This window comes from Scomber scombrus, chromosome 20 (genome assembly GCF_963691925.1).
Source record: "Scomber scombrus chromosome 20, fScoSco1.1, whole genome shotgun sequence".
NCBI classification, from domain to species: Eukaryota; Metazoa; Chordata; class Actinopteri; order Scombriformes; family Scombridae; genus Scomber; species Scomber scombrus.
This window is the reverse complement of record NC_084989.1, coordinates 4,797,888-4,822,887: the sequence shown is the minus strand read 5'-3', so window position 1 is coordinate 4,822,887 and position 25,000 is coordinate 4,797,888. Positions and strand designations below refer to the sequence as shown.

Here is a 25,000-nt window from a genome sequence, read left to right as displayed (position 1 = left end):
TAAGAAAGTTGTTAAATCCCCACCACCCTCAGGACTGCTCTTCTCATCTGAGCTTTGAAAAAAGACTAAATCCTATAGTTTGGGGCCCCAGATTTTTGCTTAAAGGCATAGATAGACGTAATAGGAAGTTTGATTTGCTTTTCTGCCTTGAGTAAGAGTTTTATTTGTATTCTTATCTGTTATCTGTGCTCTTTTTACTTTGTTAGTGAAGCAATAGATGTGCAAAATGTTTATTTTCAGGGTTGGAGTCCAGAACCAGATGAATATAAGGACCTTCCACAGCGGAGCCCTGAGGGACACAGTAGCAACACACAAAGCCCCTATCTACAGACAGACCTACTGAAGTCATACAACATCACTGGTATACATTTACACCTGCCCATGCAGTCGTAGTACAGTTCAAATTCCTGATGTAGTGTTTGTTCTCATCAAACAACATATCTTCTCATTTAAATATTGATTGAATTGTCTTCTTCTTTCTCTACCCTAATCCAGGTGTGCTAACCCAGGGTGGTGGTGTGTTTGGCACTTATGTATCCAGCTTCTACCTCCAATTCAGCAAAGATGGCAGTCAGTGGTACACTTACAAAGAGCTCATCACCGATGCCCGGCCCAGAGCCAAGGTCTGACACCAGACCCAAGTCCAAACAACTTTCCATCATGTACTTTCAAATCTTTAAATCAATCTCTTACCACTGTCCCCCCAGGTTTTCTTTGGTAACCATGACGATCGAGGGGTGGCTGAGAGCAGACTGGACAGAATGGTGTCAGCACGGTTTGTCCGCCTGCTGCCACATGACTTTCAGAATGGCATCTACCTTCGCCTTGAGATCATGGGCTGTGGAGATGGTTAGTGTTAGTGTTACATACAAATTGGTTTCTAAAATGCTCTCCTCCCTTCAACCTTCATTTAATCTCCTCTCCCCTTCTCCAGGTTATCGCTGGTCGACTACCCCCACTCCTCCCTCTTCAGTCTCCCCAGTAGGAGGCTGCAGAGAGAAGGAGTTCCAGTGTGAGAATGGTCGCTGTGTGCCAGCAGGTCCACTGGGAGTTGTCTGTGATGGGGTCAACAACTGTGGTGATGGATCAGATGAGAAGTACTGCGGTGAGCCTTCCATCCTAACACACCTTTGTTTCATTTGTATGTAGTCGAAAGGAGTTGCTTACCCCTCAGTCACTTAAAAATACAGTTTCTTACTTTTATTCACTTCTTACTTAACTTTTCATGGGTGTTGTAATTCACACAAACCAAAAATGAACATAGAAGTGATTCTTACTCATGCAGGTACGCAGCCCTCCCCTACAACCACCAGTCCACGCAGCTGCCCTGCTGGTCAGTTCTCCTGCCCTCCACCAGGTGGCTGCATTGAGGCAAGGCAGCGATGTGATGGGATCCCCAACTGTCCCAGAGGAGAGGATGAAATTGGCTGCCACCCACATGACAACGTCACCCAGTCAGTGGAGCACCATTATCATTATTTGAAGTAGTTTTAATATAAGTAGTTGTAGTTATTTTGATATTTGATAAATCACAATGTTATCAAAGAAGAATTGTAGCCACTGTATTTAAATATCGTCGTTGCAATGTGTCAATTTACAGATCACACACACCCACCCCTGTCCCTTTGAGGACCCCATCCAGAGCTGCTGTTACGCATCCTGCAGTAACACCAACGGTAAGGAAAAATCTCCAGTTTTGTCTCACTGCTGTATACACATTGTGTATGACCTTATTTTCTTCTTCTCCTTCTGATGTAACCTGAACTTTAAAGAACTTTAATCAGCAACGTTTCTATCAGATTTTATACTTTTGAACACTAGTGTTAAAACAGACACTTATACATATGAATATACAGACATGTTGTAGCAATCTGCAACACAGAAGAAGCAGATTTAGAGATAGATTATCAGTGATGACCATGGGTGCTGAAAAATGATGTGATCATCTTGAATTACACAAAATCCAAAAGGCACTGGTGTTAATATAGGTTCATATTAATAACAATTTTTTTTCTCTTAATACATTTACAGGATGGTGGACCAGGACATCGTGGTGAGTGTTAAATGCTATTTAGATTTATATATTTTCTGTGAACTAGAGTTGTTTTAAAAATCTCAGTTGTTAACCTCTGTGGCCCCTTTCACAAATGACTGTCACTCACAAATTGCTGATAAATGTGCAAGTCCTACAGTTCTCTGACAGGCTCATGTATGGGCCACAAGTATGGTTGTTCCTTTTGATTAGTTAAACAAACTAAAATTAATATGAAAGGAAATGATGTCATTTTGCAAATTGCAGCTTGCATATTGCACATTTGAATGATTTCCAATTTTCAAATAAGAAATTCAGATTTGGCATCAGACACCATGCTTTAATGTGTTGTATCTGAGATGTTCAATTTGCCAAACTGGCTGTGTTGAGTGGTATCAAGATTCATCACATTCTGCAGGCATCTGCTCCTCTCCCCTCGGATTGGAGGATGGGAGCATTCGTTACGGTCAGCTGACCTCTTCAACACATCGTGAGAACAACCCTGCTGATGCTGGTCGACTAAACATCGTCCCCAACGTGTGAGTCATCTGATCTTTGTATGGTTATCACACCTAAACTGTATAATAGCTTCAACACTTTCTGCATGTATGTACTGTAAAAATCTTGTGGTTTACAGTATTTTGCTGTTGATTCTTTTAAAGGAGATAATAAAGGAGATTATAAAGCACTCACAAAAATGATAAAAAATGTTCCTCTGTGGTAACTGCAGTCAGGTTATGGAGCCTGGATGGAGCCCCTTACCTACAGACCCTCAGCCATATTTTCAGGTGGACTTCCTGGAGCCCACGTGGGTATCAGGGGTTGTGACTCAGGGCAGTGAGCGCATGTGGGGTTACCTCACTAAATTCCGCCTGGCCTTCGCCCTGCACAGCAGCCTCTTCACAGACTATACTGAGAATGGCAAACATGGTGGCCCTGCTAAGGTATTTGTATTCATTTGGACATTTGTAGTAAGGTTTAACATCAAGTTGCTTCTGTGTTTGCATGAAACCTCTCACAGCAAAATGTGTATTGAACATATTGAGGAAAACAAAGCCTCTTATCATTTAGTCTTCTTTTTTTGTGATGTAGGTGTTTGAGGTGCGGATGGTGGGCAGGACCCCTGTGACCCGCTGGCTCAGTCGGCTGGTCCGAGCTCGCTACCTGCGTATCATCCCTGTGGAGTTCAGACACACCTTCTACCTGCGTGTTGAGATCCTCGGCTGCAGAGGAGGTGAGGCATAGCATCTCCCTCTCACTCACTCTTGTTTTCCAAAAATATTTGTCAGAATGAAATAACTTTTTCCTCTTGCTCTTGAAGATGAGCTGGTGACACCCAGCAGTGTGACGACGTCGCCCTCTGATGGTGGGAAAGTGACGGTGCCGCGCTGTAAGCCAGGCCAGTTTGCCTGCCAGCACAGTAAAGAATGTGTCTCTGTCTCTGTGCTTTGTGACGGTCGAGCAGACTGCAAGGACCATTCAGATGAGATCAACTGTGGTGAGAGCTGGCACAACACTCATACCAAATCCCATCCTCCATTTATTTGTGATAAAAAATGTTTTTTAATGTGACAGATTAGTCAAGAAACATAGGGAGGAGAAACCTTTCTGCCTCCCTTGTTTTCTTATTTCCATGTCTGCCCTCATCCATGTCTCTTTCTATCATCTGCTACTTCAGGTACAGCTCCAACCAGAGGCTCTCCAGGTCTGCAGAACCAGACCAGCTCTACAGGGGGGCCAGGTTTCCATAATGACAGTACAACTGGTGCCCCAGGCCTCCATTCCACCAGGTCTGGAGTCACAGGTCAACCTGGACTTCAGAAGCCTACAACCCCAAGCACTGGTATGCATAAGTACAGCAACTGATTATCACATTTATTTATTTTTTCTGCCAGTAAATTGTTGCTGTTTCAACACAATGTTAATCATCTCTTGAATCAGGGGTCACCACAGGTCATCCTGGGCTTCATCTCACCACATCAGTCCATCCTGGAGGACCTGGGCTGCAAACCACAAAAGGTGAAGAGACAAAGCAGTCTTTCTAGTATAAAACCAGTTAGGAACCATCATTTAACACTTTATACATAAAAGGACAGATTGTAACCTCTATTCATTTGCAGCCCCCTGGATCACCACAACCACTTCTGATGGTGGCCTACCCAGAGTGCTTTGCGTGGAGGGCCAGTTCGCATGCCGCTCATTTGGCTGTGTGGACTCGGCGCAGGTGTGTGACGGCAGACGGGACTGTGTGGACGGGTCTGATGAAGAACGCTGTGGTACGCATCAACAACCTACCAGAGAGCAAACCAGTGGAAGCACACGAAATTAGAATTACTTAAATTTTACACAACACCTACAAGTGATATTTGTCCCTCAGTGGACCCCACACACATTAAAAATATTAAATGAAATGAAAGGAAATTAAAAATGTAATTGTGTATTGTTATTGTTTTTCATTGTCTACTCAGGAACAACAGCTAAACCGGTGACTACGCAGCGCCCCCTAGTGCCCAACCCCTGCTCTCCCAAACAGTTCTCCTGTGACAGTGGGGAGTGCGTTCACCTGGACCGCCGGTGTGACCTGCAGAAGGACTGCGTGGATGGATCAGATGAGAAAGACTGTGGTAAGATTTATCTCCCTCACTTAAGTGGTAATAAGACCAAACAGGGAAATCTTCACATACTTTCTTGCTCTCCTCTCCTCTAGTGGACTGCATCATGTCCCCGTGGACAGCATGGAGTGCATGCAGTGTGTCCTGTGGTCTTGGCTCCTTGTTCCGACAAAGGGACATCATGAGGGAGGCTCTACCTGGAGGGGCTTGTGGCGGAGCCCAGTTTGACAGCCGAGCATGCTTCCCTCGAGCGTGTCCAGGTGTCCTACTGTCGTTCTTGCTTTACACGTATGACATTCGATGTAATGGTAATCTCAACCTCATTGCTACCTTTGTCCTCCCCTGTAGTTGACGGTCATTGGTCAGAGTGGACAGAATGGTCAGAATGTGACGCTGAGTGTGGAGGGGGTGTCAAGCAGAGGAACAGGACCTGCTCTGCTCCTCCCCCGAAGAACGGTGGGCGAGACTGCGAGGGTATGACCCTGCAGAGCCAGAGCTGCAACACCCAGCCCTGTACCAAAGACATCGACACACAGACAGGTGACTCATATTGTCGAACACTATCATCTGCTGCTGGTATTAAAAGCCTTGCTGCATTTTCTTCTAGCCTGAGTTACTGATCACTTTGATTATTGTATTATCTCGCATGATTAAATCTGTGAGCTTCTTTAAATCAATTTGTTTGTTGTTCAGGTTGTGTCATTGGCATGATGCTGGTGACTGAGGCAGACTGTAAGGCTGGGAGAGTCGAGTCCTGTCCTCCTACCTGCTCACATCTCAGCTTGACCAACAACTGCACTGCAGCATGTGTACCAGGTAGAACACTATACACTATTGGTAATGTTCAGTTGAATTAAAAGCTCTTGCTCATTCATATTCAGTTACTGCTCATAAAAAAGTCACATTATATATAGTTTATGTGGCATCTGCTGCCAAAATGATATTGTTTCTGTCTCTTCTGCTTACATTAAGTGGGGGTAAATTTAGGCACTAATAATGCTCTGGAACCAACTGATTTATGACTGTTATGCAATTAGTCTGTACATACAGTGTTTTACATACATAAATATACTCTGTTAAATGATTCTGTTAAACAAACGGACAAAACATTAAAGTCACAATTCATCTGCATTAAAGTAATGCCCATGTTTATTTTTGCTAGATATATTTGCTTATTCACTTTCAGCTGAAACACTGATTTAAGACATAAATTGTGTCTTTCTCCAGGGTGTCGCTGTCCCACTGGTTTGTACCTGCAGCAAGGACGATGTGTGAATGCCAGCCAATGTGTGTGTCATTGGGACGGCCAAACACTTCAGCCAGGACAGACAGTCAACAGGGACCAGTGTACCAAATGGTGGGGGACACAGACACATTTATTTTCTGCTTTTATTGTTTGTTTGTCTACCTTTCTACTTTGTACCATGAATTGCAATGTAAACCCATACTTCAGCAAAGTGTTTTTCTGATGAGGAGTGCACACTTAAATGTGTCCCAGTGCTGTGTTGGACCACTGGACTACTACTTTATGATGTATGTTACTATTAAGTTTGTAAATAAGTTTTAAAAAAGCATATTCATTTCCCATCAGTGTCTGCAAACATGGACAAATCATCTGTGACCCATCCAGCTGTATGGCAAGCTGTCATTGGTCAGCGTGGTCGTCATGGTCACCATGTGATGTGACGTGTGGACTGGGGCTACAACAACGCTACAGGTGAACTTATTTAATTTCGTACATTTCTACAGCACCTTATTCTTTGATGGACGGAACACTTTAACAGTTATTGAAAGGCATCAAAGCCTCATTTTACATTCCATAAGACCCATAATTACAACAGAAGCTTAATCATACTGCATCATTAAGTCTGTACTTGCATCATATATGCTGCTTAATGCATTAAGTTTCTAGGTTGTAACGGTAAACAACTGTCAGCCTACAATATAGAACTCACACTTGAAGTCCTGCAAACTGTCAAATGACTGACATCCACATCATGTAGGAACTGTCATAGTTCTGTCATTTCATAAAGTTAATCCTTAAAAATAACCCCCTGTTTCTACCACCCTTCAACAGCTGTGAACAATGAGATATTCTCCATTCCTGTTACAGTTAGCTGTCGCAGTAACACTAAGAAATATCAGTGTAGACTTCTTTTTCACAACATCTCAGGTTTGCATATTAACATCACACTGATCTCTCATCATGGCAGAAACGCACACAGTTTAGTGACAAGTGATGTGACACAGTCAGTCCCATTGCAACCCAATCTCAAGCCGATAAGGTTAGCACTTCTGAACATTAGATTTCTGTCTAGCAAGATGTTTTATATTAATGACTTTATTTCTGAACAGGTCTTTAGCGTTTTATTTTTATCTTAAGCTTGGCTTACTTCAACTGCTACAGCTAATTTGTTTAGTCTTCTACTAATCTCAACTTTTTATACTCCAATAGACAAAATCAAAGAGGGGGTGGGAATTTTTTTCTAGTAGTTTTACTTGCACTCAGTGTTCTTTTGGCAATTTTCTAATGTTTGAATACTTGATACTAGCAATGATTATCAGAGCACAGCAGCCTCTGCTCACTGTGACTGTTTATCATCCCCCAAACATGACAGTTATGAGCAAATATGTGATAGTTGCACCAATCAGTATGGCATTTCAGATTTTGGGGTATTACTTTCCCCAAGAGCATGCACGAGAATTTTGGGGACATTCTGTCCACAAGGTTTTTAGATACACAGTTGTGGCGCCTTCTGTGGGATTGGCTCAAAATGCTTTGGTAGACCTATCCCCAATCATGGACTGAAGGTATATACAAAGATTTATGATGGAGCAAATGGTGTTCCCTTTGCTATGGTATTTTCTTGTTGGCAGCCATGTTTTTGGACTCATCTTGCTAATTTATAGTAGCTGTGTACCCAATTTGGTGTTGATGAAGTAGACCTCCAAGTTCTTTTCAAATATCTGTTCATAGCACTGTTTTTCTGTTCATGCAAATGAGCAAAAAATCCGCCCTGGCAGACTTTTATGGTTTAAGAGGCTTTTTTGGTAAAGCACACTGAGCTGGACTTGTGTGTGGAATTACGAGTCATTGAGACTTATGATGTGAGGGGCCTTTCCAAAATGAGTGTTTGAGCCTTAATTACAGCGCCACCATCTGTCTGATTGGGCTCATATTTCTTGGGAAGCACATGCATCATTTCCAGTTATAGGGCCAAGTTTCAAGGTTTTTTACTCATTCCAGCTCACAGCAACATGAGCCGCTGCAGCAGAAAATGAATAACAATAATAAACTAGCAAACACTAAATGGAGTTCTACTCCTTCGGGGTTTAAACCCTAATTAAGATTCTCATTAGATACAGTTGCTCCTGCACAAATAAAAAAGGCAATTAATTCACAAATCACCCTCGAACTGCTGTAATTTCTCAGCTGAAAAGAAATTGTCAAAGCTGAGAGACGATGGAGGAAAAGCAAACTAGATGTTCACTTGACATTTTAAAAGATGGAGTTATAATGTACAATAAAGCTTTCAGGAAAGAGAGACAAACCCATTTGTCAAATAATCCCAAAGTGCTTTTATTCCATAATTGACAATCTTCTAAATCCATCACCTGCTCCCAGTCTTCATAATAACTCTTAAAAGCAAAGAATTTGCTTCATTTTTTAATGAAAAAAGACTTTCTATTAGAGTCAGCATTGTAAACACAGATACTCAAACTCTCTGTGATCTCCCTGCCCATGGGCCTTCATCTATTATGTCCTCCCTTCATATGTCAGAAGATGCCATCAGTAAAGTAATTACCAGGATCTTCCACTTGTGTTGTAGATCGTATTTCCACCAAGCTGTTTAAATCCTGTATCCAAAGCCTCTCCCAAGTAACAGCAAGTATAATAAACTCCACTGTTAATTTAGGCATCTTCCCCAAAGCTGTCAAGACAAAAACCTCTCCTGAAGAAATCCAATCTAGATGACTCAGAGCTAAACAATTACAGACCATTAACAGACCTTTCCTTGGTAAACTTTTAAAGAAAATTGTTTTTAATCAACTACCTCTGCATCTAATCAACAGCAGCATTTTAGAGTGTTTTGGGAGTGATTTTAATTCTCATTTTAACAGGGTCTTTTCTCATCTCAGAAATATGGTCAGACCTTTTTTTTTTTTAACTCATAGAGATGCTGAAATGCTCATTCATGCTTATATTACCACCCATTTGCACTATTTTAATTCCCTTTTTACTGAATTACCTAAAAAGTCTATAAGAAAACTACAGCTAGTTCAGAGTCTTATCTAAAACAAAGACAATGGATCACATCACACCATTGGCTACGTGTATCTTCTGATTTTAAAGTTCTTTCACTTGTATATAAAGCTCTAAATAATCGTGTCATTACATCAGAGAATTTCTTCAGTTTATATTCCAACAGCATCACTGAGGTCCTCCACTGCTTCTCTTTTAAATGTTCCTTATAGATATAAGAATTAAAAGCTCTCTCTGCATTGTTAAAAGGAAAGTAAAGAACTATCTGTTTTAATCTGTCATTCACTTTTAATTTGGAGTAAATTTTAGTAATTAGTTTTTATGCCATTTTATCCCTGATGTGCATTTAATGACTTTTATTATATTTTATTCTATTTTTGAAGCTTTATTGTTGCACTATTTTATTTGTGGTTGTCTATTATTGTTTTTATTTATTTTAGATTTTCTGTATTGTTTTAATCTGTGAAGTATTTTGGGCTTATAATTAAAGTTGAGTTGTTTTTTATCCTAATGTGCTAATTTGTCCCTGTTGTATTTGTTTTATTGCTGCAGCAGCCCAGTTTAACCACATATATCATCAACTTTACTTTCATTATTCACTTCTGTCTCAGTGCACTTGACTCAGTCTTTGTCTGACTTTGTCTCCTCAGGTCTCCAGTGATCCCAGCAGGAGCATTCAGAGTCCAGCCCTGTCAAGGAGACGCTTCTGAAGCCCGCCGCTGCTCCAGCCCCTGCCTGCCTGGTACGACTGCTCACACACCACACACACACAAACACACACACACACACACAACTAATGCTGTCACACTGTATGCTTTTACCTTTTAAAATAGTCACACTCAGTCACACTTAGTTATGGATGTTTCTCTGGAATATGGAATATATACTGTATGCCTTAAATGAAATACCTTGATCATCTATTTAAATACATATTGCTTGAGGATGATTTTGCCCTCTTCTTGTTTTCCAGTGCAACCAGATGGAGTTTGGAGTAAATGGACCAGCTGGTCAGAGTGCAGTAAGACGTGTTTCCACCACGTAGACGATGTGGGAATCAGGCGGCGATTCCGCAGCTGCAACCACACACTCGCGTCCTCCAACCGCACACACTCGCTCTCTGCCTGCGATGGAGACAGCGAGGAGCAAGAGCCTTGCAACACTGTCCAGTGTCCAGGTATGACAGATGGTGACTCACACTGAAACCATTATAGCTGATGTGTAAGACTAAAGAGACTGATTTAAATTGTAACGTTCCAGTGAATGGCGGTTGGTCAGAGTGGTCATCATGGTCTCAGTGTTCTTCTGAGTGTGATTCTGGCGTCCAGACAAGAGAACGATTCTGCAGCTCTCCATCGCCACAATATGGGGGTAACAGCTGCAGCGGGCCTCACATGCAGACAAGAGACTGCAACTCTCATCCCTGCTCGGGTAATGGAAATGTTTTCTTGTTACTCAGCCTATAGAGGGCCAGAGAACATATTGATTTGTTTAGCTGTTATCACACAAGTCAGGCTCTATTGGTATCTGGGGTGTTTAATTTTTTTTGCCTCTCTCTGTTATTTAGAGCCAATAACCAGGAAATAGTTTCAGTGTGAACACACTGAATCATGCTCCTTATTAAGTATTGATCATTAGTTACAACTGTATGGACAAAATTATAAAAGCACCTGATAAATGAAAGCAATCTGTCTGTTCTGTCTTAATGAAATGTCAACTCTATAGTTCTATATTCCAGGCCCTAGTTTGTGATAATTTTGTATTGCATTGTGTTCCTGTTGTTTGTCCCCTCTACAATGAATCCCTGCGTGTGTGTGTGTGTGTTACTTCCACTCCTCGTCTCTCAGGTGTGTGTCCGGAGGGCATGGTGTACATGACAGCAGCCGAGTGTGAGGCTCAGGGCGGTGCTTGTCCGCGGGTGTGTTTGGACATGACCTCCACAGAGGTGCAGTGTGCCACCGCCTGTTATGATGGCTGCTACTGTGCCCCTGGCTTCTACCTGTTCAACAGCAGCTGTGTACCCCTGGCACAGTGCCCGTGTTACCACCAGGGGGAGCTGTACCCTGCTGGTGCCACCCTGCCTGTGGACACCTGCAATAACTGGTACTGTACTGGCAAAAAGACACAAATTATAACCATATTTAACTCAATTATTTTTTGTTAATGTTACAATGCAGTGACATTTCTAAAATCAAATGTCACTTGTTGTGTCTCCATCAGCTCTTGCACTAATGGAGAAATGGAGTGTGGAACAGCTCCCTGCCCTGGTAAGTGACCTGTTGAATGCATCTTTGGATGTACATTCATCATCTCTCTCCCTCCCTCCTCAATCTTAAAGTCTCTTATTCTCTCTTATTTTCTCTTTCTTTCTCCGTCCTGTGTGTGTATCTCAGTGGACTGTGGCTGGAGCAGCTGGACGCAGTGGAGCGCTTGCAGTCGAACATGTGACGTCGGTGTGAGAAGGCGATACCGATCAGGGACCAATCCACCTCCAGCTTTCGGCGGACGCCCGTGCAAAGGAGACAGAGTTGGGATCGACACTTGTAGCATTGAACCCTGTTTCGGTGAGGAAGTGTCCTCACTGAATAATGTACCTTACCATGTACCTGGTCTGAATGACTAGTTTTCTTTTTTTCCTAGTGTAAATTGTAAGAAGTTTAAAAGAAGCTAAATCTAAAAATATAAATAAGTTAATCCTATTATAATGTGTCTTAGGTGTGAAGGAGCCATGGAGCTCCTGGTCAAAATGTTCAGTGACGTGTGGAGGAGGTTACAGGACCCGAACACGTGGGCCCATCCGAACCCACGGCACCCCTCAGCAGTTCAGCGCCTGTAACCTGCAGCCATGTGGTACGGCAAGAACTACACACTCAATCATCTATGAATACCATTATGTTTAATGACAGGATTTTACAAATTGGCTACAGAATGTATTCTACAACTTCTGTTAGATATTAATTGCATATATTGTATTTTTGCCTCAGACCACAGTATTATTAAACTCATAAAGAAACCAATTTTTAAGGTATTAAAAAAATGATTTACAGAGAGGCTTGTATAATTCATTGAGATTTTATTTCAGTGTTTTAAGAGGGAACAGGGTTGAATGGTTATTCTAGTACATCCAATCCCAATTTGTAAATAAATCTCTCATTATGTATGCTATAAAGAAGACACACAGTAGGCACCCAGTAGTTTTTGGCAACATCAATATTTCAATTAAATTAATTGTATTGGCACATTAATGGATGATATTATTATTTGATTGCCTTACTTAATGTAATGTTCGTGTATCAAGGAGCTTCTGTTGTGTAAGTATCGGACAACAAGGGCTCATCGATGTCCACTTTTTAATAAAAATCAGTTTTTTTGATTATACTGAGTATTTTTTTATTGATCTCTGGTTGGAATCTGCTGCTGTTTCAGGTGATGGTAGAGTGTGTCCCCCTGGCCAGGAGTGGAAGCAGTGTGTGAGGGGAGCAGTGTCCTGTACAGACCTCTCGATGGACATCAGCAGTAACTGTACACCAGGCTGCCAGTGTCCACATGGGACTGTCCAGCAGGTGGTTCAAACAGCATTATAGAGATAAATAAACCAGAAAATATAGAGAGAATACTTACACCATTACTTTTCGTTCTCATTCATATTCCTAGGATGGCGTGTGTGTCCAGGAGTCTGAGTGTCGCTGTGATGTGGATGGAGAGCAGTACAAACCAGGGGACATTGTTTCAACTGATTGCAACAACTGGTAAGTATAACTGCCTTTATTCTTTAGTTGCTGTGGGCCATCATGAATTTATGTCACCATAGCTGCATGTCCTTCTGTTCATCAGTGTACAAAGAAGAGATAAAAAGTATGATTTAACCTGTGTGTGTGTGTGTGTGTGTGTGTGTGTGTGTGTGTGTGTGTGTGTGTGTGTGTGTGTGTGTGTGTGTGTGTGTGTGTGTGTGTGTGTGTGTGTGTGTGTGTGTGTGTGTGTGTGTGTGTGTGTGTGTGTGTGTGTGTGTTATTTCAGTACATGTGAAGCAGGGAGGCTGGTAAACTGCTCTCGAGTCAGCTGTAACGGTAGGCAAAAAGTCACTGACTTTATCTTTATCTGCTTATCTACTTATCTCTATCTAACTATTTCATTGTTTTCAGATCATTGTTTAATGGGTCACATTTTCACATGCTAGGCCTTATGTTCAGTTCAATTCAATTTAGCTTATGATTCTCAGTGGCAATGTAGTGATGCAAAACAACAAGAAAAAGTAATATGAACATGAACATGCATCCTTTCCTCTTCATTCTGCTCACACACACACACACACACAATCTCCAGTTGATGGCCAGTGGTCTGTGTGGACTCCCTGGGGTCAGTGTTCCGTCTCGTGTGGAGCAGGTCTCCAGTCTCGCTACCGGTTCTGTTCCAGCCCCCTACGCTCCGGCAGCGGTCTGCCGTGTCTGGGACTTCACCGTGAGGATCAAGTATGCATCACCGCCCCATGTGACCGTGAGTTTCTATTGACTGGCACTTCTATATCTACCTTTTGAAGATCTGTGAGCAAAGTTTCATGTTTTTCTCAAACTGAATTTGTTTTAGCATGAGTCAATTGCTTTGGAAACATCCTCTAACCTTAAGCCAGAGAATGAATATGAATATACAGTGTAGAGATACAAACAATATTGTATTAGTTCATCAAAGCAAATTAAATCTTTTATGATCCAGGTGAGTTTACAGATTGAACTTACTACACCCACATAAACATTACTGGAACATCTTTGAATTTTTCATTTGTTTTTAACTAAGATTATGTTAATCTTTTAAAAAAAGGACATCTTGAAACTGATATGAAAATGATATACTGCAAAAAATATCAAATCTAATTAAACTCCTTGTGTATGACTATAATAATGATTTGGAATGGATCAGTTTGTTTTTGCTCACTCATGCCTGGCTTTGGCTTGTTTTTATCAGAAAGAATGTCCAAAAGTACAGACTGCACACACAGGGTATCATTCATATTGTTATTTTCTGATGAAGGCAATTATTTACCAGCTCTTAACAACTGTAGCTGACATCTGACTAACCTTTATTTGCTGTTAAGTCTCCTTTTCTTTTGCTGTTTGATCATGATGTTTTGGCATTTCAAGGTGATGGCGGCTGGGGTCAGTGGACTAACTGGACAGACTGTACCAAGTCATGCGGCGGGGGTGTTCGGAGCAGGAGGAGAGAGTGTGACAGTCCCACTCCTGAGGGGGAAGGGAATTACTGCGAGGGGCTGGGGACAGAGGTTATCACCTGTAACACTGACCACTGCCCAGGTATGTTGAGAGATTGTGTAGAATGCACATGTGTGTGGGAGTGTGTTTTGTCTGCAGGTGCATACTAAAAGAGTACTCCACTGATGTAGCATTGCACTGTATGTGTGTGCATGTGTGTGTTTTCAGTGGCGCCATGCTCCAAAGTGCCAGGCACAGTGTTCAGTAGCTGCGGACCCTCCTGCCCACGCTCCTGTGATGATCTGGCAGTGAGTATCTCTCCAAAATATTTCCACCCATTACCTCTGGATTAACACTGAGTCATTCTTTTTGGAATAAAATGTAGAACTGTGGTGTTGATGAAGGGATTTTTTTCTCTGAATGACAGCACTGTGAGTGGATTTGTGAGCCAGGATGCTACTGTACAGAAGGAAAGATCCTGTCTGCTAACGGGACAGTGTGTGTAGAGAGAGAAGACTGCCCCTGCCTGGATCTGAGCACTGGAGGCCGGCTGGAGCTAGGAGAGACCACTGCAGCCCCTGATGGATGTAACAACTGGTCAGTCGTACACACCTACATATTTAGGCATTCATAGAAAACCAATTAGAAAGAAAGGATAAGAAAAGGATCATTTTGTTGTTACCACCTCTTTATTTCAGCACCTGTGAAGGCGGGAGGCTCAACTGCACCAGATATCCTTGTCCAGGTGAGTTACACCAGCTTCAAGTCTCACACATCAAATTCTATCAAAAAGTATATAAAAAGATGTCTTTATTCAGGATTTCACGCCTTATAGAAACATCTTTATTCCATTCAATTGAGATGTTATATGTATGTGGTAATGGCCTAAGCTCTAAACTCTACGTACCTCTGTGTCTTTCCAGTGTCAGGCGACTGGTGTGAATGGTCAGAGTGGACTCCTTGCTCCAGGACCTGCGGGGCAGAGTCTGTGTCCCGCTACAGGAGCTGCGGCTGTCCCGAGCCCAAAGCAGGAGGGGAGCCCTGCTCTGGAGAACAGGAAATACACAACAGGATCGGGGTTCAAATCCAGAGACAGCCCTGCCCTGTTATCACCTTCTGTCCAGGTAGGATGCTTCCACTTCCAGCCCAGTGACTAATAGCTATTTAGCTTGGCTTGTCCTCTGTTGCACCTTCATTTTCTCTTGTAATTCTTCTATTTTCTGTCTCTATATGTGTTTTTTTCATCTTTTGGTGTGACCTCAAACTGCCACATATGATTTTCTCGTGCCTCTCCCTCTCTCATTGCTGCCTCTAGTCCATGGTTCTTGGAGTCCCTGGTCAACTTGGTCAGATTGTGACGGGTGCGCTGGATCGTCCACTCGCACCAGGGACTGTAACAGCCCTCCCGCCAGATTCGGTGGTCTGCCCTGTCTCGGCGAAAGCAGGCAGCGCCGCAGTTGCCACGACAATGTTACCGTCTGCTCAGGTCAGTCAATGGATAAAAATGAAGACAGAGTGAGCAAAAAACTGCGGTCGAAGTTGAGCTGTTGTAAAGATGTGAAAATAAATGAAATGGCCTTAAAAGAAACAAGGTGGAACTCCATTAGCATTTCTGTGTCCCTGTTGGTGAATAGCAGCAGAGAAACGAGGTTGCTTAAGTTGAATGAAACTAAAATAAAAAGGCCTGTTGAAATAAACTGAACCAAACTGCTCTCCCATGTTCCTGTGCGTATCTAAAACCTCACAGAATGATAACAGCACTTACTGATAAACTCCAAGGTGACAGACTTCTGCACAGCTGTGATAAGCCGACAGGGCCGCAGGGTCAGGGAGGATTCAACCCAACATTTTTCATCAATCATCCATTTCAGGAACGCATTTTTTCCTCATTTAGACACAATCAGGAGGTTTATTGGTTTTCCACTCCAGCTGTAATAGTGTTGAATTTCAGGTGATTTCATTAGGCTGACCCACATCTGTTTTCATCTGTGGACCTATACTTTATCTAAAACCAGTGGGGAAATCTCTTTGTTTTTGTAGTTCTTCTACACTGTCTCACACATTGATTTACTAAGATATGCTGCGTAAAGTTCTCTAATGTTTGTCAAAATATGACCGTCGCTGCTCCCTCCTGCAGACTGCGGTGGAGGCCAGGAAGAATGGCCTTGTGGAAAGCCCTGTCCTCGCTCGTGCTCCGATCTCCATGTCGACACAGTGTGCCTGGACTCCCCTGAGTGCAGCCGGACCTGCGGTTGTCCGGGCGACATGGTCCTCCAGGACGGAGCGTGCGTGGCGAGGGAGGAGTGTCGCTGCAAGTACCACAACAGCTCTGCTACTGGTGAGAGCCACAATGTGTTTACATGAAGTTTGGAGGTGAAAGAGGTTACACTGTGTGGGTGCATATAATCAATAACTGTCTGATGTACTAAGACAGTTAGCAGGTTATTGATTTGTTCTCTTTTTATAAATCTATATATTTTTCTCTCTTCCTCTTTCTTTTTTTTTTTGCTTTGATCTTTTGGCAGGTGGTCTAGATTCCAGCAATGCATCATGGGTATGGCCTGGTGGGTCTGATTGGCAGTTTGTAAACCCAGGAGACAGCGTCATCAGTGACTGCAAAAACTGGTACAGCACGACTGAATACTTCTGAAGCATTTTATGTTAAATGTGGATGATAAAATAACTATAATGAATTAACAACATTAATGTAATCTATACCTTTCTTTTATTTTTGTTCTTTATTCTCTGCCTGCTTTACCTTAGTTCATGTGAGGCCGGGGTTTTACAGTGTCATTCAGTCCCCGGTTGCCACGTCGACGGCGGCTGGAGCCAATGGGGAGCCTGGACCATATGCTCGCTTCCATGCGGTGGAGGAGTCAAGTTCAAGAGACGCCAGTGTGACAATCCGTCTCCTCAGAGCGGCGGGAGAGGCTGCCTGGGGGTCGCTGAACAGCAGAAAGAATGCAACACACATGTGTGCACAGGTACTCAATAAGACCTGGACTTTTAAGACTCACACACAAGCTGGAAAAACAGGAGTTGATTTCTTACTTTACCCTAAAAATCATCCTTCTTAGTTAAGTCAAGATGTTTGCATTCACAGAAAAGAGAGTAAGTTATAAAAGGACATGTAGTCTTGAATTAACAATCTTTCTTTATGCTTTATTATAAGTCTCTGTGTGTTTTTGGCTCCAGACTCGGTGGGTCCGTGGCTCCCTTGGTCTCAGTGGTCGGCGTGTTCGGTCAGCTGTGGCGGAGGGCAGCAGTCCCGCTCTCGTATCTGCAGCTCTCCACCCTGCAACGGCCTCAACCGCCAGAGCAAGACCTGCAACACCCAGGTCTGCCTCGGTGAGTCCCTGCTTTCCTCGTACGATATCCGTACAACCCTGTAGAGCCTCCCTCCCTCTTGTGTTCCAAAGCTCATATAGAGTTTTTGAGTGTTTTTGTTTGTCTGACATTGTGTTTTTTGGCAGAAGTGGGCTGTCCTCCTGGCAGGCTGTACAGGGAGTGCGAACGAGGTGAAGGTTGTCCGTTCAGCTGCGCTCAGGTCAGCGGCAGGGAGGCCTGCTACTCAGATGGATGCGAGGAGGGCTGCCACTGCCCACCTCACACCTACCAACACCACGGACTCTGCCTGCAGGTGAGCTCTCAGCCATCTGTAACCTCTACAGTCTGATGGAATGATGATATGTGCATCTGAATAAAGCTTCTACCAGAGTGCAAAAAAGAATCCAAACATTTATAAAGAGCAAAAATTAATGTGCTGTGATGGTTATTTGTGTAATGTTTGTGTTTCAGGAGTGTCCGTGCCTAGTGGACAAAAAGTTTCTGGCTTCTCTCCAGAGTGTCTCATTAATGCCGGTCTCATCTCTGCTCCTCCATAACATCTCTGAGGGAGTGGAGCTCCAGCCTGGAGAGACATTGATTCATGACTGCAGCTCCTGGTGAGCAGAGGACTTTGGGAATATTTGCAGCCACACTGTATCAGAAACAGCCTCACACTGCCAATTAAGTACACTGTTTTCTCCTGCTGGCAGATTACAGAGCATCTGTAGTTCCCAATTTGAGGTCTCATTAGGCACAGAGCACACTGGTTTGCATATTAAAATAAAGCACACATTGTTATTACCAAATTGTGGCCTCAAGTCCACTTTTCTAACTTTTAAGCTTTCACTTTCCCATCACCATTATTGCTTTATCAACCTCCTCACACCCCTCTCTCCTCCTCCCCTGTGTGTTTAGCGGCTGTGAGCACGGCAGGTGGAACTGTTCCTTAGAGCACTGCCCGGTCGATGGTGGTCTGTCAACCTGGGGCCCCTGGAGCCCCTGCTCGCTGTCCTGTGGAGGTCTGGGACTGAAGACTCGCTCCAGGGGCTGCACTCAGCCCGCCCCGGCCCACGGAGGGAGAGACTGCCAGGGGCCAATCCAGGAAACCACATACTGCCAGGCCCCCGACTGCCCAGGTACAGAGAGTAGTGTACTGTAGGTTTAGTATGTACTGGATAGCTGGGTGTGTTTAGTTTGTAAGTTTAGTTTTTGGGGGGGATTTTTACATTAAATTGAATAATGAATAAATGAGTCACATGTGCAGCCATTATAAAAGTATTCATTTGTGCACATTGCTAAATGCCTGAGCTTGCACTGATATTGAATTTTCACATGTTGTTGGCAGTTATAGTTGGTCCCACAGAAGAACCAGCCCTACCAGGTAAATGACACCTTCATACACATTTACAAATATTTTTAATATATGTTTAAATATTGCACTAACTGTATTGATGATGATGATGATAATAATAATAATAATAATAATAATAATAATAATAATAATAATTGTTTATTATTCTTAGTTTAAAAAAAAAGTTTATTCTATTTTTTTTAATGCTGAATATATATATATATATATTTGAATGTATGTATAAATGTGTGTATTTAAGGGGTAAGTATGGGTGTTCATATGTGTATTTATTGTGTATATATATATTAGTACTTATATGGTTATTTAGGAGTAATTGGGGAATATTATAATGTGCATACACTTTTAACTGTTAAGTTTTAGAATTTTTCATTATTGCTGAGACTGTTATGGAGGGATGTTATATGTTGTGTTTGTTTTCAATTTAAAACAAACACAAAGACAAGTGTTGAAGAGGGTTGAAGATTTCGTTAACCATTTCTGCCAACATACTCCATGAGACAAAGAGTGCATTTAAAGGAACACTCTCTTTCCGCTTCTTTATCTTCTATAGACGAGGATGCTGGCTTCTCTCCCTGGTCTCTGTGGAGTCCCTGCACTAAAACCTGCAGTGATGCTCTCAGGCCGGCCACCAAGTCCCGCCATCGACGGTGTATCAAACCTCCCTGCTCCGGAAACTCTCACCAGGAAAAAGCCTGTAACCTTCCCCAGTGTGCCGGTATGAGCGCTCATATTATCAGCCTCATATTGCTGCTATCATATCTTTCCCTGTATCACTCACTATACAGTAAACATGAATTTTACTGTATATTTTTCTGCCTCCTGCCAATCATCCAGCCTGGTTGCCTAGATACAACAATAGCATCATGAGAGTAGTGATATTATAAGAATAAGAATGGACCAGCTTGTAATATGTAGCATAGGAGACTGAAGAGAAGTGTTGTTAATCTATTCAAGAGCCACTTTTGAGAAAAATACTCAACTTCCAATAGACAGTAGTTAATGGTAGAATACTGTAGCTGTATTGGGCAGCATAAAAAAGACCACATCATTTCTAATACATTTATTTTATTTATACATATTTGTGATTTAGATCATACGTGTGAAATAGAACACGGTGCAAGTAACAATCTGTATTCCCCCAGTAAAACATCTCCTCACAAAGCAGATTTCACAGAGTGATTGTTTGTGTAGTGGTTTGTAATTATTACCAGGCTTATCTCAGACTCAACAGAACAGGTTTTTAAGTGGACTGTTTTATTTACTGACCAGCGCATGCATTACTAGAGATTAGTGCAGACAAGCTGTATTATGGAGCAGCTCTTGTGATTAATTCCAATCTCACTGGGAGTTAGTCTGCTGGACTTTTTATGTGAGGTTTATACCAAAGTGTGTGATTAGCATACAAAAGAGTGTAAATAGTAGTTTACACAATTGGAATACCATCCAAAAAGCTAGAGTGATTTCCAGCTACTACAGTATGTCCTCATTCTTTTGTGTTGTATTCCAGGTGGTGGTGATGACGTATGCGTGGGGCCCGACTGTGTGAAGAGGAACTGCTCGTGGACAGAGTGGGGGAATTGGGGCTCTTGTTCTCGGTCCTGCGGGGTGGGACAGCAGCATAGGATCCGAACCTTCCACAGCCCCGGTACCAACGGCTCATGGTGCGAAGACATCCTGGAAGGAAACCTGGAGCATCGCTTCTGTAACATCAAGCCCTGCAGAGGTCAGTGGGTGCAGTCACACAGCAGTTTTGAGGAAATTTACATGATGTCTCGTACTTTGACATGATGTCTCTTACTTTGACATGATGTCTTTTACTTTGACATGATGTCTCTTACTTTGACATGATGTCCCTTACTTTGACATGATGTCTCTTACTTTGACATGATGTCTCTTACTTTGACATGATGTCTTTTACTTTGACATGCTGTCTTGAGCAAAATTATTCAGCAATGTTGGAATGATCCAGTCTAGGTGTTTTTAGTTTTTACATTGTTTTACTTACTATCCAGGCAATAAGTGATTTCCATTCATTTCAGAATTGTATGAAAATCCAACTGTAGAAACTAGGAGCATGATTAAGATTTTTAAAAAATCAGTGAATCATGGTTGAGATAATAGTTAACAGAATTTAATGAGTTACACATTGGTTAACATACTACTGATGTGTGGTAATGTAGTACATGTTTGAAAATCTGCAAAAATACTGCATTACTGTCAAATAACAGAAATTAGACAAGAATACAAACAGATGTTTATATTTTAGTGGAATGACTGAAACCAATGGCTGCCTGGCAGGGCCAGATTAACTCACAAAGGAGGCGTTTGATTTAACACAAATGTATTTAGTCAAATAATGAAGGCCTAAAAAACAGATTTTAACTCTAACTGATGCAGGTGTTTCATTAAGGTCCAGTTGGTGCAGTTTTAATTCCGTTCTATTTTAGTTTTGGCCACCATTCCAATGTGTATTAATCTGTATAATATAAGATAATAGCATTCTGAGCATAATGTTATCATAACTGATAGAAATGATGCACAAAAATATGAGAATGACACCAATTTCGTACTAAACAGGAATAAGACTTTAATGTTAAGTATATGTCATTTGTTGTACATAGTGTAAAACTGGTGTATGGTATTTAATAAGTTTTTGTTTCTATTCATGTCATGTGTGTCTGCAGTGGATGGAGGCTGGTCCAGGTGGAGTCCCTGGTCCCGCTGTGATAAACGCTGCGGTGGAGGGCGCTCCATACGCACCCGCTCCTGCTCCAGCCCTCCACCTAAGAACGGTGGAAAGAAATGTGAAGGAGAGAAGAACCAGGTCAAACCCTGCAACACCAAGCCCTGCGGTGAGACAGATCCAACACACACACACACACACACACACACTTGTTGAGCGTAGATTCCAGCGACCCTAGGGTTAGTTCATTCTCTGCACGGACTGCTCATTAATTCAACATATGGTCTTTTTTTTTCTTATGGTCTCGAAAAGTCAACACAGCTTGTGAACAGCATTCTCGCAGAGGTGAACAAAATGCCTGCAGCATCATGGGAAAATTCATGACCTTCTGTTTGTATATTGTCAGATGAGAAAGGGTGTCCGCCGGGCCAGGAGTTCGTGTTGTGTGCCAACCAGTGTCCCCAGCGCTGCTCAGACCTCCAGCAGGGCATCGAGTGCCAAGGCAACGCCGAATGTCAACCCGGCTGTCGCTGCCCTAAAGGTACTGAAGCCCCCCATCATTTTATTAACAGATAAGACTGTGTGTGTGTGTGTGTGTGTTCTTCTGTATATCTGAAGGATTCTCTGATAAAGGTTCTGAGACTGCTGGAATTCAACAGATAAGCTCCATATACCACTGCAGTGTGTGTATTTGGATATACTATTGTGCATCTAAATTATCTATCTAAAAATAGTAATCACCAAAGTCAATATTGCGGGAGCTAAAAGTGGATTTCCAAATTACTAGCTGTTAATCTTGTTCAAATATACATTTTTAAAGGATCAGTTCACCCAAATTACAAGCACACATTTTATTATTTATATTTTATTCTATTTAAATGTTTCTTTTTGTCAACAAATCCTATGAAAAGAGCAAAAATCAACAGTGAATTTACCCTATAAGTATCATTTGTGCATTTGTATATAGTTTGTGCTGTGTAGTCAAACACACACAATACGGAGGCTTCAACTTGTGTGTGACTTGTGTACTTGGCTCATAAAAGGGAATGTGGACGTTCTCTCATCAATTCAGGACAAGGGGAGGACATCACTCTTTGTTTATTAAATGTTAACAGTAAAATAAGGCTTTGTTGTCGGCTTCCCGGCTCATTTTTGAAAAGAGGGAGAGGAAAAAACAGATAGATAGCGAAGGAGTGAGCTGAGAGAACAAGTGAGCCAGACAGAGAGAGAGAGAGCAGCAGGGGTCAAGGAAGCAGTTAGAGAGTGAAAGAAGAGAAGGAGCAGCAGTAGCAAGAAGTAATGAATGAGATAAATAAAGCGTTTTCAGATTGTTTCACAGCCATTAAGTTCTGAAGCAGAAATAAACGCTCAGCAGATGTTACACAAATGTTACTGTGGAGACGAATGCTCTAAGTTCCCTCCTCTGCATTTCTCCTTCTCATTCACCCCAACTCACGCAGCAGTAAATGCAAAACACAAGACAAATATGTGTATTGTTTCCACATGCTGCGTCTCTAAATGCTGCCATCATAATTAAACTCCTCATGGGTCTTTATTTGCATGATTTACCTGCTTCGTCAGATGTGGTGGGAACACAAACACAATGCACAACTGGGACTTTTAACTTCCAAGTTTAGTCCCTGAGATCAGTTATTCAGGGACCGATGGACCTGGAACTTTTGCTGCTCAAGTCAGAAAGTATTTGCTCTCGCATCCTTCTCAATACAATAATAGTCTTTAGAAATAATACTCCACGGGCCCCACTGTAACTACTTCCTACAGAAGAAATAGTGCCTTTGAAAACAGACAATTATTACCAGGAGAGAAATATTGCAGTTCAGCTTTTTAAATATAATTTTTTTGAATCTCAGAGACAGATATTTCAAACCTGGACAAATAAAAACCAAAACCCATCTGCATCACTTCTGGCAAGAAACTATTAGAGGTATGGTGAGATGACAGGAAATGGTGAGAGAAAGAGATGAAGAATGACATACAACAAAGATCTCCTACGAAACCTGAACTGGGGGCGTTGCAGTCCATAGTTGGCAACTCCCCCCCCCCCCCCCCCCCCCCCCAAGTCATCACAGTGCTATTTTTTGCAGCAGCAGCTGGTTAAGGTCAGGGAAGTGACTGTAATGAAATGACATCTAATAAACCTTGACACACTCCTCGTCTCCTTCGGTCAACATAACACACATTTTGACTGACTTGTGTATTTGTGTGTGTGTGTGTGCAGGCCAGTTGCAGCAGGACGGCGCGTGTGTACAGCTGTGGCAGTGCGACTGCGTGGACTCACTGGGGCAGGTTTGGGCGGCAGGCAGCTGGCATCAGGTGGAGTGTAACAACTGCAGCTGCTCTGACGGACAGCTCCTCTGCACCAATCACAGCTGCCAGCCCATCTGCACTTGGAGCTCCTGGTCCAGTTGGGCGTCATGCAGCGTTTCCTGTGGGCGGGGCCAGAGAACAAGATACAGGTGAGGAAAAGAAACTAACTTTTTTTTTCCATATTCACCCTTTTCACAGATATATAAGTTTATTTTACTTGTACTTTATTTTGAAAGTCATCCACTCTTCTTTTGTGTGTCAGATCTCTTGTCTCAGAGACCGGGGGAACAGATTGCCATTTCGAGGAAGTCCAGCATAAGTCCTGCGATCCAGGACCCTGCCCGCCTCTCTGTCTCCACGACGACAAGGAACTCTATGTGGGAGACACCTGGCTGCAAGGAGAGTGTAAACAATGGTGAGACGCATGCACCCAAACAGAGGGAAATAATATTTGGCTGATTATGTAAGGGGTTTGCGCTGGAAAGGAAATGAGAATTTAAGTGATTCCATTTTGTATTTCAAACACTCTTTAATTTGTTTTGCCTCGCAGCACATGCACTCCAGAGGGAGATTACTGCCAAGACATCGACTGCAGAGGTGGGCCACATTTATTTTAATGACAGAGAATATATACAGTAGGCCAGGACACCTTAGGAAATGTATTTACTGTTTACATGAGAAGAAAAAGCTAATACAGACAATATATTAAAAAGATAAATAGCCAAATAGACTTGTGTGTTGGTTCCAGTGGATGGTGGTTGGACCCCGTGGTCGGTGTGGTCTGACTGCTCAGCGACCTGTGGGCGGGGCACGCAGGTTCGAACCCGTGCCTGCATCAACCCCCCACCACGAAACAATGGATCTCACTGTGAGGGGCCAGAGAGAGAAACCCAGGACTGTCAGATTCCTCCTTGTCTGGGTTTGTATGGCTCAGAAATGCCAGAATGTATTACTGTATCTGCCACAGCAAAGACTCTTCCATAATGTTTTATATGTGTATGATATTTATAATTATATGTATTGTCTTGTTATATAAAAAGTGTAATCAAAACACAGTTATGAAGTAAGTACATTATTGACTCGCTTATCTCCAGATGACCTTTGTCCCTGGTCGCCATGGTCACCATGCTCCCGGAGCTGCGGCGCAGGGTCCGTGGCGCGCCGCAGGGTGTGTGCGTGTG

At 42.5% G+C, this 25,000-nt stretch overlaps 1 protein-coding gene across 1 annotated transcript in view; it reads left to right on the top strand.

The window, feature by feature from the left end:
* sspo (SCO-spondin) overlaps positions 1-25,000 on the top strand; it is a 98,992-nt gene that overhangs the window by 46,072 nt on the left and 27,920 nt on the right. The window contains exons 42-88 of the mRNA XM_062441139.1: positions 248-361; positions 496-623; positions 708-849; positions 983-1,136; positions 3,682-3,875; positions 3,986-4,058; positions 4,148-4,308; positions 4,501-4,656; positions 4,740-4,904; positions 4,993-5,184; positions 5,338-5,460; positions 5,872-6,001; positions 6,236-6,361; positions 9,559-9,650; positions 9,879-10,082; positions 10,166-10,336; positions 10,753-11,008; positions 11,126-11,172; positions 11,299-11,469; positions 11,621-11,755; positions 12,332-12,468; positions 12,560-12,654; positions 12,923-12,972; positions 13,229-13,399; positions 14,041-14,211; positions 14,338-14,417; positions 14,537-14,706; positions 14,808-14,854; positions 15,033-15,233; positions 15,425-15,595; positions 16,247-16,447; positions 16,635-16,734; positions 16,873-17,093; positions 17,305-17,457; positions 17,583-17,749; positions 17,908-18,053; positions 18,352-18,572; positions 18,782-18,817; positions 19,359-19,523; positions 20,316-20,531; positions 21,493-21,660; positions 21,898-22,032; positions 23,731-23,968; positions 24,082-24,234; positions 24,370-24,416; positions 24,568-24,738; positions 24,914-25,000. The exon at positions 24,914-25,000 is cut by the window's right edge and continues 90 nt beyond it. Of these exons, the coding sequence (XP_062297123.1) occupies positions 248-361; positions 496-623; positions 708-849; positions 983-1,136; positions 3,682-3,875; positions 3,986-4,058; positions 4,148-4,308; positions 4,501-4,656; positions 4,740-4,904; positions 4,993-5,184; positions 5,338-5,460; positions 5,872-6,001; positions 6,236-6,361; positions 9,559-9,650; positions 9,879-10,082; positions 10,166-10,336; positions 10,753-11,008; positions 11,126-11,172; positions 11,299-11,469; positions 11,621-11,755; positions 12,332-12,468; positions 12,560-12,654; positions 12,923-12,972; positions 13,229-13,399; positions 14,041-14,211; positions 14,338-14,417; positions 14,537-14,706; positions 14,808-14,854; positions 15,033-15,233; positions 15,425-15,595; positions 16,247-16,447; positions 16,635-16,734; positions 16,873-17,093; positions 17,305-17,457; positions 17,583-17,749; positions 17,908-18,053; positions 18,352-18,572; positions 18,782-18,817; positions 19,359-19,523; positions 20,316-20,531; positions 21,493-21,660; positions 21,898-22,032; positions 23,731-23,968; positions 24,082-24,234; positions 24,370-24,416; positions 24,568-24,738; positions 24,914-25,000 (6,852 nt within the window). The remainder of the gene's footprint in view (positions 1-247; positions 362-495; positions 624-707; positions 850-982; positions 1,137-3,681; positions 3,876-3,985; positions 4,059-4,147; positions 4,309-4,500; positions 4,657-4,739; positions 4,905-4,992; positions 5,185-5,337; positions 5,461-5,871; positions 6,002-6,235; positions 6,362-9,558; positions 9,651-9,878; positions 10,083-10,165; positions 10,337-10,752; positions 11,009-11,125; positions 11,173-11,298; positions 11,470-11,620; positions 11,756-12,331; positions 12,469-12,559; positions 12,655-12,922; positions 12,973-13,228; positions 13,400-14,040; positions 14,212-14,337; positions 14,418-14,536; positions 14,707-14,807; positions 14,855-15,032; positions 15,234-15,424; positions 15,596-16,246; positions 16,448-16,634; positions 16,735-16,872; positions 17,094-17,304; positions 17,458-17,582; positions 17,750-17,907; positions 18,054-18,351; positions 18,573-18,781; positions 18,818-19,358; positions 19,524-20,315; positions 20,532-21,492; positions 21,661-21,897; positions 22,033-23,730; positions 23,969-24,081; positions 24,235-24,369; positions 24,417-24,567; positions 24,739-24,913) is intronic.